The sequence below is a fragment of the Chelonia mydas genome, chromosome 1, assembly GCF_015237465.2.
Source record: "Chelonia mydas isolate rCheMyd1 chromosome 1, rCheMyd1.pri.v2, whole genome shotgun sequence".
Classification (NCBI taxonomy): domain Eukaryota; kingdom Metazoa; phylum Chordata; order Testudines; family Cheloniidae; genus Chelonia; species Chelonia mydas.
In genome coordinates, this window is record NC_057849.1 from 55,305,934 (window position 1) to 55,318,491 (window position 12,558).

General features: G+C 46.5%; 1 protein-coding gene across 3 annotated transcripts in view; it reads left to right on the plus strand.

Annotated features, from left to right (window-relative positions):
* Window positions 1-12,558, plus strand: part of TMEM272 (transmembrane protein 272) — a 32,929-nt gene that overhangs the window by 2,790 nt on the left and 17,581 nt on the right. For all 3 annotated transcript variants that reach the window (XM_027830220.3, XM_037893122.2, XM_043532562.1), the window contains one exon: window positions 875-956. In XM_027830220.3, the coding sequence (XP_027686021.1) occupies window positions 899-956 (58 nt within the window). In that variant the 5' untranslated portion in view covers window positions 875-898. Of the gene's footprint in view, window positions 1-874; window positions 957-12,558 lie in introns of those variants that run through there.

A 12,558-nucleotide genomic window follows, 5' to 3' on the forward strand; every position in this document is an offset into this window, starting at 1 on the left:
ATGGTTTAGTGGCATGCTGAGTGAGGGGGGAGGGGATGGAGTGAACTCCCCCAGAATCAGGTCACTTCTGACTAGCCATCTTATTGTGGCCAAATGAAGAGTCAGCTTTTGCCAACAGGTACCACACAGCATTTTCTGAGATAAAACAGTAGCGTCTTCTGAGAGTGGAGGAAGGGTGGTAACACAGATACAACTGTGTAAAAATTGCTGGCAAATGACTTTTTAAATGTATCCCCTTTTATTTCTTATGGACACCAATTTTACTCTTTTAAAAATCACTGTCTTAATGGTGGCCTTGATCCTGCACAGTGCAGACAGGGAGCGTAGTACAGAGTATAAAGACGCGAGCAAGACTGGGAGCGCAGGGGGAGCTGATCCTGCATTAACAAAGCTCTGCTGTGTGGCTGCCAGAATGCTCCTGACTAATAGCAGCAGCAGGGCCAAAGGGGAGCAGTTAGCAAAGTGCCGTGTTTGCACTCTGTGGATGGCACTGAATTCCTCTTTTTCAGACACACCCAGTTGTGCACCCCCACATCACTCCCCATTTTTGCCATGCATGCTACTCTTTTTCTATACAGTCTCCTCTCTCTTACACCCATGTCACACAGTTGATTTCAGTGGCATTATTCCTGATTTACACCAATGTAATGTGTGAGGTGAATCAAGCCTTTAACATTCGGTTTATAGTGGGGTTAGATTTGCTAGTATGCTCTGGCTACGTGGTTCTGCTCCGCAATCTGGGTGTGCGGCTGCTTTGGGTGGCTGGGGTAGGTGCAAAGCTGCTAAAACAAAGCAGTGAATCTGGCCCATCGTTTCTAGTTCATTAATAAGTTGTGTTTTTATTGTAATACCCTTATTATTTCTATATCTCTAGATTTACACCAGACAGTGATCACCAATGGCTGCTGGCCTGGAGAAAGCTTGTCACCGGTGCATATCTAAAATTGCCAGCAATGGTAAGTCACAGCTGTAGAAGTAATCACCTTCTATTACTTAAACAGCCCTGTGGTTACTACAGTTAGAAAAATGGGCTAATACCAAGTTCATCGCAAGTTAAGGGCATGAGAGTTTAGGCAGCCATACCACCTTCTGCTATGATCTCACCAGAACTGACAAACTAAGGGCCTGACCCAAAACCCAGATAAGTCAATGGAGGCTCTGGGCATAGGATCAAGCCCAAATGGTCTACTCCTGTCTGGTGCAGAGTAATGACAACTCCTACCTAAATCAATTAGCACCTCACAGGAGGGACTCAGCATGCTGCAAGATTGGGTCCTAAACACAGGTGGTCCTGGTCCATACGTAGATGGGAGAATCTCAAACTTCTGATTCTGCCTTCTGAGTCAACACTAAACCAACATGCCAGCATGGTGTTAGGAGGCACATTGGTGCTCCAGATGTGATTGTAAAACTGAGGTCTGGGTATGGAAGAACCCATGGCCACACAAGGCCTATTAACTCTAGTGTCCTGGTCAAATTACATTTTATAAATACATTCTGCCTAACTCATTTCCCCCTACAATTTCCATTGGATGCAGTATTTTTCTTCCCTGGCTGAAGTATTGTTGTTTGTGTCTGTTTTAGAGAGACAGATGTATGTATAAAGCACTGCCCTGCTGTGGTGCTTGCATGGAAATCGAAATCACCTTAAAACACTTTACAATGTACTGCACTGAAGAGCCAAATCTAGTGTAATTCTTTTCAAATGGGGTCCTACACATGATTTGCTGTAGATTTACAATGGAGAACACCTATAAAAAATAGTCCAGGTCGACATCTTGTGGGAATGAATCTCCTACCCTGTGACTTCCCCATAGCAAAATCACAACCAGCTTTTGATCCAAAGTACAATGACCAGACTCCCAAAAAGTCACATATTAGACTCAAACACCTGCCAGGACAAGTCTCACTTAAATTGTAAGCTCTTTGGGAAAGGGACCATCTGTTTGCTCCATGTTTGAGCCTCACCTGGCACAATGTGGTTCTGATCCATGTCTGGGGCTCCTAGGCCCTATGGTGATTTTACTAACACAAATGGAGGATTTCTCCAGTATAGCCCTGTTGGTTTTAAAGCCTTTAATTGCATAGGCCCAGGCCATCTTAAAAATCATTCTGCCATTTTACAGTGTGTCAAGGTAAAGATAAAGAATATGGAGGGGGGTATAATGTGATCTTGGCTGCTCCTGAGTCCTGTGAGCAGACATGCCACTGTGTTCTGCTCTAGCAACAAGTGATGGACAAGCCCTGTCAAAAGCCATGGTAAGAGGGTGATCACAGGGTAAATAAGGTTGCACCTGTACATTTTATGAGATTTTTTTTCCTCACAGCATAAGACCCAACCCATGGCATGGGGGTGGCCAACAGGAAAACCAAATCCTTAACCTGGCTTCTGCTATGTCTCTGTGTGCTGTGCTCCAAATTCCTAGTGCCTTTACTTTAAACCAGGGGTCTCAAACTCAAATGACCACAAGGGCCACATTGAAGACTAGGGCATTGGCCTGAGGGCTGCATCACTGACACCCCCACATTGCTGCCCCTGGCCCCACCCCCACGCCACCCCTTCCATGAGGCCCTGCCCCACCTCTTTCTACCCCTTCCCTGCCCCCATTCCAACCCCTTCGCCAAAGTACTGGAGGAACCACCTAGGGGCAGAGCTCTTCTTGACCTGCTGCTCACAAACCGGGAAGAATTAGTAGGAGAAGCAAAAGTGGATGGGAACCTGGGAGGCAGTGACCATGAGATGGTCAAGTTCAGGATCCTGACACAAGGAAGAAAGGAAAGCAGCAGAATACGGACCCTGGACTTCAGAAAAGCAGACTTTGACTCCCTCAGGGAGCTGATGGGCAAGATCCCCTGGGAGAGTGGTCAGTTTGGATGAGCTATTACCAGCAGAGGAGAGTGTGTGTGTGTATGGGGGTGGGGGGGTGAGAACCTGGATTTGTGCTGGAAATGGCCCACCTTGATTTTCATACACATTGTAAGGAGAGTGATCACTTTAGATAAGCTATTACCAGCAGGAGAGTGGGGTGGGAGGAGGTATTGTTTCATGGTCTCTGTGTATATAATGTCTTCTGCAGTTTCCACAGTATGCATCCGATGAAGTGAGCTGTAGCTCACGAAAGCTTATGCTCAGATAAATTGGTTAGTCTCTAAAGTGCCACAAGTACTCCTTTTCTTTTTGTGAATACAGACTAACACGGCTGTTACTCAGAAACATGAGGGGGAAAGGAGTCCAGGAGAGCTTGCTGTATTTTAAAGAATCCTTATTGAGGTTACTGGGACAAACCATCCCAATGTGTAGAAAGAATAGTAAATATGGCAGGCGACTGGCTTGGCTTAACAGTGAAATCCTTGCTGATCTTAAACACAAAAAAAGCTTGCAAGAAGTGGAAGATTGGACAAATGACCAGGGATGAGTATAAAAATATTGCTCGGGCATGCAGGAGTGAAATCAGGAAGGCCAAATCACACCTGGAATTGCAACTAGCAAGAGATGTCAAGAGTAACAAGAAGGGTTTCTTCAGGTATGTTAGCAACAAGAAGAAAGTCAAGGAAAGTGTGGGCCCCTTACTGAATGAGGGAGGCAACCTAGTGACAGAGGATGTGGAAAAAGCTAATGTACTCAATGCTTTTTTTGCCTCTGTCTTCACAAACAAGGTCAGCTCCCAGACTACTGCACTGGGCAGTACAGCATGGGGAGGTGACCAGCCCTCTGTGGAGAAAGAAGTGGTTCGGGACTATTTAGAAAGGCTGGATGTGCACAAGTCCATGGGGCCGGATGCGTTTCATCCGAGAGCGCTAAAGGAGTTGGCAGCTGTGATTGCAGAGCCACTGGCCATTATCTTTGAAAACTCATGGCGATCGGGGGAGGTCCTGGACGACTGGAAAGGTTAATGTAGTGCCCATCTTCAAAAAAGTGAAGGAGGAGGATCCTGGGAACTACAGGCCAGTCAGCCTCACCTCAGTCCCTGGAAAAATCATGGAGCAGGTCCTCAAGGAATCAATTCTGAAGCACTTAGAGGAGAAGAAAGTGATCAGGAACAGTCAGCATGGATTCACCAAGGGCAAGTCATGCCTGACTAATCTAATTGCCTTCTATGATGAGATAACTGGCTCTGTGGATGAAGGGAAAGCAGTGGACGTGTTGTTCCTTGACTTTAGCAAAGCTTTTGACATGGTCTCCCACAGTATTCTTGCCAGCAAGTTAAAGAAGTATGGGCTGGATGAATGGACTATAAGGTAGATAGAAAGCTTGCTAGATTGTCAGGCTCAACGGGTAGTGATCAATGGCTCCATGTCTAGTTGGCAGCTGGTATCAAGTGGAGTGCCCCAAGGGTCAGTCCTGGGGGTCGGTTTTGTTCAATATCTTAAATGATCTGGAGGATGGTGTGGATTGCACCCTCAGCAAGTTTGCAGATGACACTAAACTGGGAGGAGAGGTAAATATGCTGGAGGGTAGGGATAGGATACAGAGGGACCTAGACAAATTAGAGGATTGGGCCAAAAGAAATCTGATGAAGTTCAACAAGGACAAGTGCAGAGTCCTGCACTTAGGACGGAAGAATCCAATGCACCGCTACAGACTAGGGACCGAATGGCTCGGCAGCAGTTCTGCAGAAAAGGACCTAGGGGTTACAGTGGATGAGAAGCTGGATATGAGTCAACAGTGTGCCCTTGTTGCCAAGAAGGCCAGTGGCATTTTGGGATGTATAAGTAGGGGCATTGCCAGCAGATCAAGGGATGTGATCGTTACCCTCTATTCAACACTGGTGAGGCCTCATCTGGAGTACTGTGTCCAGTTTTGGGCCCCACACTACAAGAAGGATATGGAAAAATTGGAAAGAGTCCAGCAGAGGGCAACAAAAATGATTAGGGGACTGGAACACGAGTTATGAGGAGAGGCTGAGGGAACTGGGGATGTTTAGTCTTCAGAAGAGAAGAATGAGGCGGGATTTGATAGCTGCTTTCAACTACTTGAAAGGGGGTTCCAAAGAGGATGGCTCTAGACTGTTCTCTGTGGTAGCAGATGACAGAACAAGGAGTAATGGTCTCAAGTTGCAGTGGGGGAGATTTAGGTTGGATATTAGGAAAAACTTTTTCACTAGGAGGGTGGTGAAACACTGGAATGGGTTACCTAGGGAGGTGGTGGAATCTCCTTCTTTAGAAGTTTTTAAGGTCAGGCTTGACAAAGCCCTGACTGGGATGATTTAGTTGGGGATCGGTCCTGCTTTGAGCAGGGGGTTGGACTAGATGACCTCCTGAGGTCCCTTCCAACCGTGATATTCTATGATTCTACTGCTACTCTAGCAAGAGCCCACACTAAATCTTAACTTCTCCCCTGAGGAGATACCAACTGCCTAGGTGAAAAACCCCACCAAGTTAGAGGGCTGCCATCTAAGTAAGGGCCAGGCCAGACTTGACCTAGGTCATAAAATCTGACAAGATCCCACTCTGAGGAAATAGAACTGTAGGCAACATTGCTGAGTCAGATTCTCTGTTCCCATCTCTTCTCTTTGCATTGCTTCAGTGACACAAAGGGACTAGAAAGCAGAGACCCGTCCACACTGACTGGCTGAGGATTCACGTGGTGGGGAACAGTCCCCAGCTCACATAGAGCTTCTATGTCACCCCCACCAATAAAGAGCATAAGGAGTAGTGAGGAGGGTGTCCAGAGCACTCTGTGCTCTGGCTTTGCTTATTTCATAAGTGGCTGCTTGGGAGCTATGAACATCTGGCACAGTTTAGAGAAGTCCCCAGACTGCTCTAAACTCCACCAGGGCAGTGGCTGGTTCAGAACTGCATCAAGAAACAAGATGCTTCAGCAACCTGACAGCTCTCCATCACCTCTGTTGCTCCCTACGGAAACCATGCACAGCTGAGAATCTTGGCCATTATTTTTACCCCTCTCTGGATTTCAGGACACAAAGGGCAGAGGCAGTGTATTTTCAGACTTCTGTTCTGACCACAGAAACAATCAAAACATTACTATTTTCTGCTGGTGTTATAGTGCCACCAGGGCTTCAGGGGTGACTGAGGGAATAAGTTACCCTTTTTAAAATTAAAAAATGAGTTTGATTCTAATCTCACATATGCTGGCTTGAGTCAGGAGTAACACCACAGAAGTCAGTAAAGTTACCCCAGTGTAAAGCAGCTCAAAATCAGGCCCATTGCATTCTGGCACTGCAGTTGTTTTGTCAGACTTCCACCATCTTTACTCTTCTAAGATGTGGCTTTTCTTTATATTTAAGTGCAAAACTCAACCCAATCTTAACTATGGGTCAGCTGTGTGACTGGTGCCTCCAAAATGGATTTTTCCATTAATTAAAACACAAATGCTAATTAATCTCAACTTCACATTTCTCATTGCCCTTTAAATATTTTTCAGAAAGCATTCATGAAGAAGCCAGTTCTGATGTCAGATATAAATCTAATGATATTTAAATGGTTAGCATACCAGCACAGCATCATCTGAAATTCTTTTTTTTTTTTTTTGTTACAATACATTAGGCTCAGAGCATCAAGGCAAACTGTAGTTAAATGGCCAAAAGGAATTAGAGCCAATTTTCAATTTCAGTTGTATTGCAAAGCAAATGGATGATATACTGTAGTTCATGTGGTTACTGCTAAAATCCTGTTCAGATATGATAGGATATATAAGCATCAATCATATTGTGATTTTTAGCAATTAAGGGGCTATTACTATAGAACAAACAATCTTTTATAGCTAAATGGAAACTGGCTGTCCAGTATTAGAGTTGCACTGTCAGACACTGAGGCAAGGATGGTCAGGCTTACTGGTTGGAGCCAAGGGACAGAGGCTGAATCTGGAGTCAAGAACAGGTCTGGAACAAGGCAAAAGTAGGTCCGGGCTGCTAGGCTGGGGCAGGCTGAGGCCTGTGGAGTTTGTCACCACTGTCAGGCAAATGATTGTTCTGAGCCATGAAACGACTTTGAACAGACTCAGCTGCTGTTTTCCCCCATGAGGCTTATATGCCTCCCCAGAGAGTCACAAGACCAGCTCCTGGCTTGGCTGGAGCCTAGCATAGGAATGACTCATCCCAGCAGGAGGCTCAGGTTCTAGTTCAGGGATGACTCCTCACCTCACCTGCACTCTTAATGTAAAGAAGATGCTTTTATTATTGCATTGCAGAGAGATGTGTTTAATGTCAGGACAAACTGATACACATCCTATTCATAGTCATAGATTCCAAGGCCAGAAGGGACCACTGTGACCATCTAGCCTGATCTCTTATATAATATATACCATAGAACTTCACCAAAATAATTCCTACAACATATCTTTTAGAAAAACATCCAATCTTCATTTTAAAAGGGTCAGTGATGGAGAATCTGCCATGAGCCTTGGTAAAGTGTTCCAATAGTCAATTACCTCACTGTTATGACTTTACACTTAATGAAGAAATCCCCATTGCTACCACATGGGCAGTTAAAATCTTCAGCCCACTCAGTGGTCCTTTCACTGTTCTTCCCTGGGTGACAGTCCATTCTTGAGCTCAACCAGGAAAAAAAGAGGGTTAATCAAACACTTGCCCTTCCATCTTCATCAATACTAACGAAGTAGAAGCAAATGTCCCCTTGTTTTGGTTTAGTGAACGCTTGCTTTACTTCTCCACAGAAAATAAAGGACAATTAATCCCTTCAGGAAGGGAGAAGAGGAGCATGAGGAGCTAGGAAATTGAGCTGTGGAAAAATCCATGCTTAAAAAAAAAAAAATTTAAAGGGCAGAAAGCAGGCTTCTGAGTTTTGTTCTTCCATTGGGATGGCAGGGTTGCCAGGAAGGTTGAGAGGCCCAGCTGTGGATTTCATTTACTCTCTTTGTCAGAGCCTAGCCAACTGACAATAATAACACCGAGGTTTAGAACGAGTGTCAGTACACGCACTGCTACTTATATCCCAGACTCACCAAGGAAGATCAGCTTGTGTCCTAGACATGCAGCTAGTTCATCAGTCCTGGACTTGTCATTAAGCTGTTTGAAAGGATATTCCTGTCATCCTGCTTTTGGGTCCATTTTTTTTAAGGGATCTTTTGATGAACAATAAACTTAATTTAGAGGGAGGCTTAAAATCAAGAGACAGGGAGAACCGGAGACTCCAGGGAAAAGAGCATCATTTCAGAAAGTACCAGTGCACTGTTCATGGTACAATCTAATTTGGGGGAAGTTCTATGGCCTGTGACATACAGTAGGTCAGAGTGGATGATCACAGGGGTCCCTTCTGGCTTTGGAATCTATGACTCTAATCTCATCTAGCATATTTATGAGACACTCCTCACCATAGGATCTGAGCACATACATTCAGAGGTGGGCCCAGCTCGTGTCACCTGGCATATTTAGATAGCCTGCAGAATTATGTGGAAACTATGTGAATGATTTTAGGGCCCAATCCTGTAAACACTAACACATATTATGCACAACAAATTAAATTCTCACATATGCATACCCCAGTATAAGGCCTAACTGCCACTTAAGTCCCACATACGCATTCAAAATAAATCATAGAATATGAGGGTTGGGTGGGACCTCAGGAGGTCATCTAGTCCAACCCCCTGCTCAAAGCAGGACCAATCCCCAATTTTTGCCCCAGATCCTGAAATGGCCCCCTCAAGGATTGAATTTACAACCCTGGGTTTAGTGGGCCAATGCTCAAACCACTGAGCTATCCTTCCCCCCCAATGCCTAGGCTTCATGCTGTCTCTCTGCACAGAGGTGAATTTCACCTGGTGTGACTACTTATGTATGTAAAATCACATATTTGCAGGATTGGAACCTTATCAAACCGATTCCTTTTACACTGTAAAATGATTGTGCTGTTACATATTATCATAGCGTTATGTAAGTTTACAGGTGGAAAAGACCTATTCGATTTATGAATCCACATTCCTTCCAGTGCAGGACTGCTCCTTGCAGGATATCCTAAGACGGTTTTTCTACTCCACTTTTCAAGTGCTCAAAGGATGGAACTTCTCAACTTCCCCTGCAAGACTATTCCACAAGTAGATCTCACTATAAGGACATTTTTCTTGATGTCCAACGTAACCTTTCCTTTGCTCAATTTCATCCCATTTAGGGTGACTATATTTCCTAAAGTAAAAATGGGACACCTGGGGCTCGCCTAAGCCTGAACTGCCGCCACCCACCCCCCCCGAGCTCCATGCCTATGCCACCAATGGCTGGGCCTAATCCCCGAACCCCCGCTGGCTGGGGATGGGGCTGACTTGGGTGACCAGATGTCCCAATTTTATAAGGACAGTCCCAATTTTTGGGTCTCTTTCTTATATAGGCTCCTATTACCACCCCCCCCACCCCTGTCCCAGTTTTTTCACATTTGCTGTCTGGTCAGCCTAGGGCTGACACACACGCCCCGAGCTCAGTGCCCCGTACAGCCCATGCCTGGGGCTGACCCCCCACCCCCACCCCCCGAGCTCCATGCCACCCTGGGCTGGGGCTGACCCCCTGACCCTCCACCTCTGAGATCCGCACCGGCTGGGGCTGAGCCCCATGCCACCGGGGGCTGACCCCTAAGACCCGCTGCCTGGCACCTCACATCACTGCTCCCCCCGATGTTCCTCTGCCCCAACCCTGGGAGGCACACCAGACTTTTTTCGTAAACTGGGCATATGTTTGTTTGCTCTTGACAACTGATCAGTTGGGAAGAGCAAACAGGACAAATGTCCATTTTTGTTTTTGTTTTTAAAAAAAAAAAAAGTCAGGACAGAGCTTAAAAATGGGACTGTCCCAGCCACAACGGGCTGTATAGTCACCCTAATCCCATTTCTCGTACTGTATTTATACCTCTAGGACCACCCCAAATAGCCCGTCTTCCTCTTGGGTGTTTGCGCCCTTCAGAGACTTATCGTGTCTCATTTGGTCATTGCTTAGCCAAGCTAACCGGATCAAATTCTGTTCCTCATAACTTACTCCCTTCAAGTTTCCTTGCTGTCCTCCTTTGAATTCCATCTGATTCATTGACCTTTTTCTATTATTAAAGGGCCCAGAACTGCATGCTGTATTCTCAGGCGCCCAGCATAGTGACAGTTGTGCTGATGTGTTTTGTGGTGTGGATATATGTCCACTTAGCATCTGTACTGAGACCACTTACTCATTAAACACACACCGCTGGAACAGCCAGCAGTGGGCAGTGAATTGGGTCACGGTCAGCAGAGGATAGGAGCTCAAGAGGAAGGATGATTTTATATTTAAAACACAGGCCCGGGAGTTAGGAAATCTCTATTCTGTTCCTAGCTCTATCAGGGTTCCTGTGCAACCTTTGACCAAGTCCCTTCACTTCTCTGTGCACCTGTTTTCCCCATCCAGGAAATGAGCATAATAAATACCTATCTCTCCACTGCGAGGTTAACTCATTAATTATATTTTGTAAATGAACAGCATGGTTAGTACACTGGGAATCAGGAGACCTGCATTTTATTCCCAGCTAAGCCACTGACTTGCTTTCTGATCCTGTGTCCAAGTCTCCCTGTCTGTCAAGCATATTACAGTCTGGTAACCTAGAGATTAAATCCCCTGAGCCATTCTCTTATGTCTCTTACTTAGTGCATGTCTACACTACAAACTTTTGCTGATGCAAATGACTTTGGCATACAGCTGCTGCAGTTAGTATATCGCTTGAGTTCTTCCATCAGCACTTTGAGTGCTCACCAGGAGTGCTTGTTTAGATGCACTGTGTGGTGCACCATGGGTAAGTATCCCAGTGTGCCACCATCCAGCACACCGTGTTTTGGAAAGTTTTGGCAATGCATGGTGGGGCAAAAATGAGTAGTGCTGGGGTAACTGGGACTGATGGTTGAAATTCCCATCATGCAACCTTCTCCTCCCCATAATGCCATCTCTATCCCATCATTTTCATGCCTATTTTGAAAATCCCACAAACCCACGCAGGACTGGTTGCAATCCACAATCTCTGACAGAAGCATAGAGCCAGCACTGCTCTGCACTATTGTCATGAGTGTCCCAAGCACAGCATGCACAATCTTCCAGTATTTGCAGAGCTGCAAGAAGAGTCTCAAGGAACCCACTGATTTCCTGGAGGGCAGATTGCTGTGGGACATAGCCTGAACCAATTCAAGGTTGGTGGTGGTGTTCACGGAGCAGCTACAAATGGTGGAGCACGGCTTCTGGGCCCAAGAAACTGGCACTGACTGGTCGAATCAAATTGTAATGCAGGTTTGGGATGACAAACAGTGGCTGCAGAACTTTTGAGTGTGCAAGGCCACACTCCTGGATCGGTGTGCAGAGCTCTCCCCAGCCCCCAAGCAGGGACACCAAAATGAGAGGGAGCACTGACAGTGAAGAAGTGAGTGGAGATCACACTCTTGCGGAAACTTGCAACGCCAGATTGCTACCGGTCAGTGGGGAATCATTTTGGAGCTGGAAAATCCACTGTCATTGTCATACAAGTGAGCAGGGCCGTTAATCATCTCCTGCTATGCAGGACTGTGACTCTCCGTAATGTGCAGAACATAGCGGATGGATTTGCACCAATGGGTTTCCCAAACTGTGGTGGAGTGATAGATAGCGCACACATCCCTATTTTGGCACCAGGCCGTCTTGCCCCAGAATACATCAGGAGAAACGGCTATTGTTCTGTGGTTATGCAAGCACTGGTGGATCACTGGAGACGTTTCACTGCCGTCAGTGTTGGCTGGTCAGGGAAGGTGCATGACGCTCACATCATTAAAAACACAGGACTATTAAAAAATCTACAAGCAAGGACTTCCTTTCCCAGCTGGTGGATTACTACTGGTGATGTTGAAATGCCAGTAGTGATCCTGGGGGACCCAGCCTACCCCTTACTCCCCTGGCTCATGAAGCCGTACACTGGCCACCTCAACAGCACCAAGGAAAGATTCAAATACTGGCTCCGTAGATGCAGAATGACAGTTGAATGCGCTTTTGGTAGATTGAAGGGATGCCCGCGTTGTTTACTGACAAGATTGGATCTTGGTGAGAAAAATATCCCAATGGTTATAGCTGCCTGCTGTGTCCTGTAAAATATCTATGAAGCAAAGGGGGAAAAATGGGCACCAGGGTGGAGGCAGAACAGCTGTCTGCTGAGTTTGAACAGCCAGACACAAGGGCTATCAGAAGAGCTTAACACGGAGCTATGCGGCTCAGGGAGGCTTTGAAAGAGCACTTTACCAGTGAGCCACAGTAATGCATTGTGGTGTTCTGTGCTCTGCTGGGCCATGCAGTGTGGGGGCCTGTTAGGAGCTGTGTGTTACTTGGTGCAGGGCCATCCTAGGGGTGGGCAATCTGGGCATCAGCCCAGGGCACCATACTCAGGGGGTGCCATGATGAAGAACCCAGGGGCTAGGGTTCCCACTCTCTGCCTATGGGGTGCAGCCTGGCATGGCAGAAGCGCCTGCCTCCCTGCTCCAGAGTGGCAGTCCCCTTCCCTCTGCCCAACCTGGTTTCCCAGCCTGGCTCCTAGTTCCACCTCTGCACTCTGCAAGCTGGGACGCTCTTCCCTGCCACCCTCTGGGACTGTCCCAGCCCTGCCATTCCTTATTCCATGGGTAGC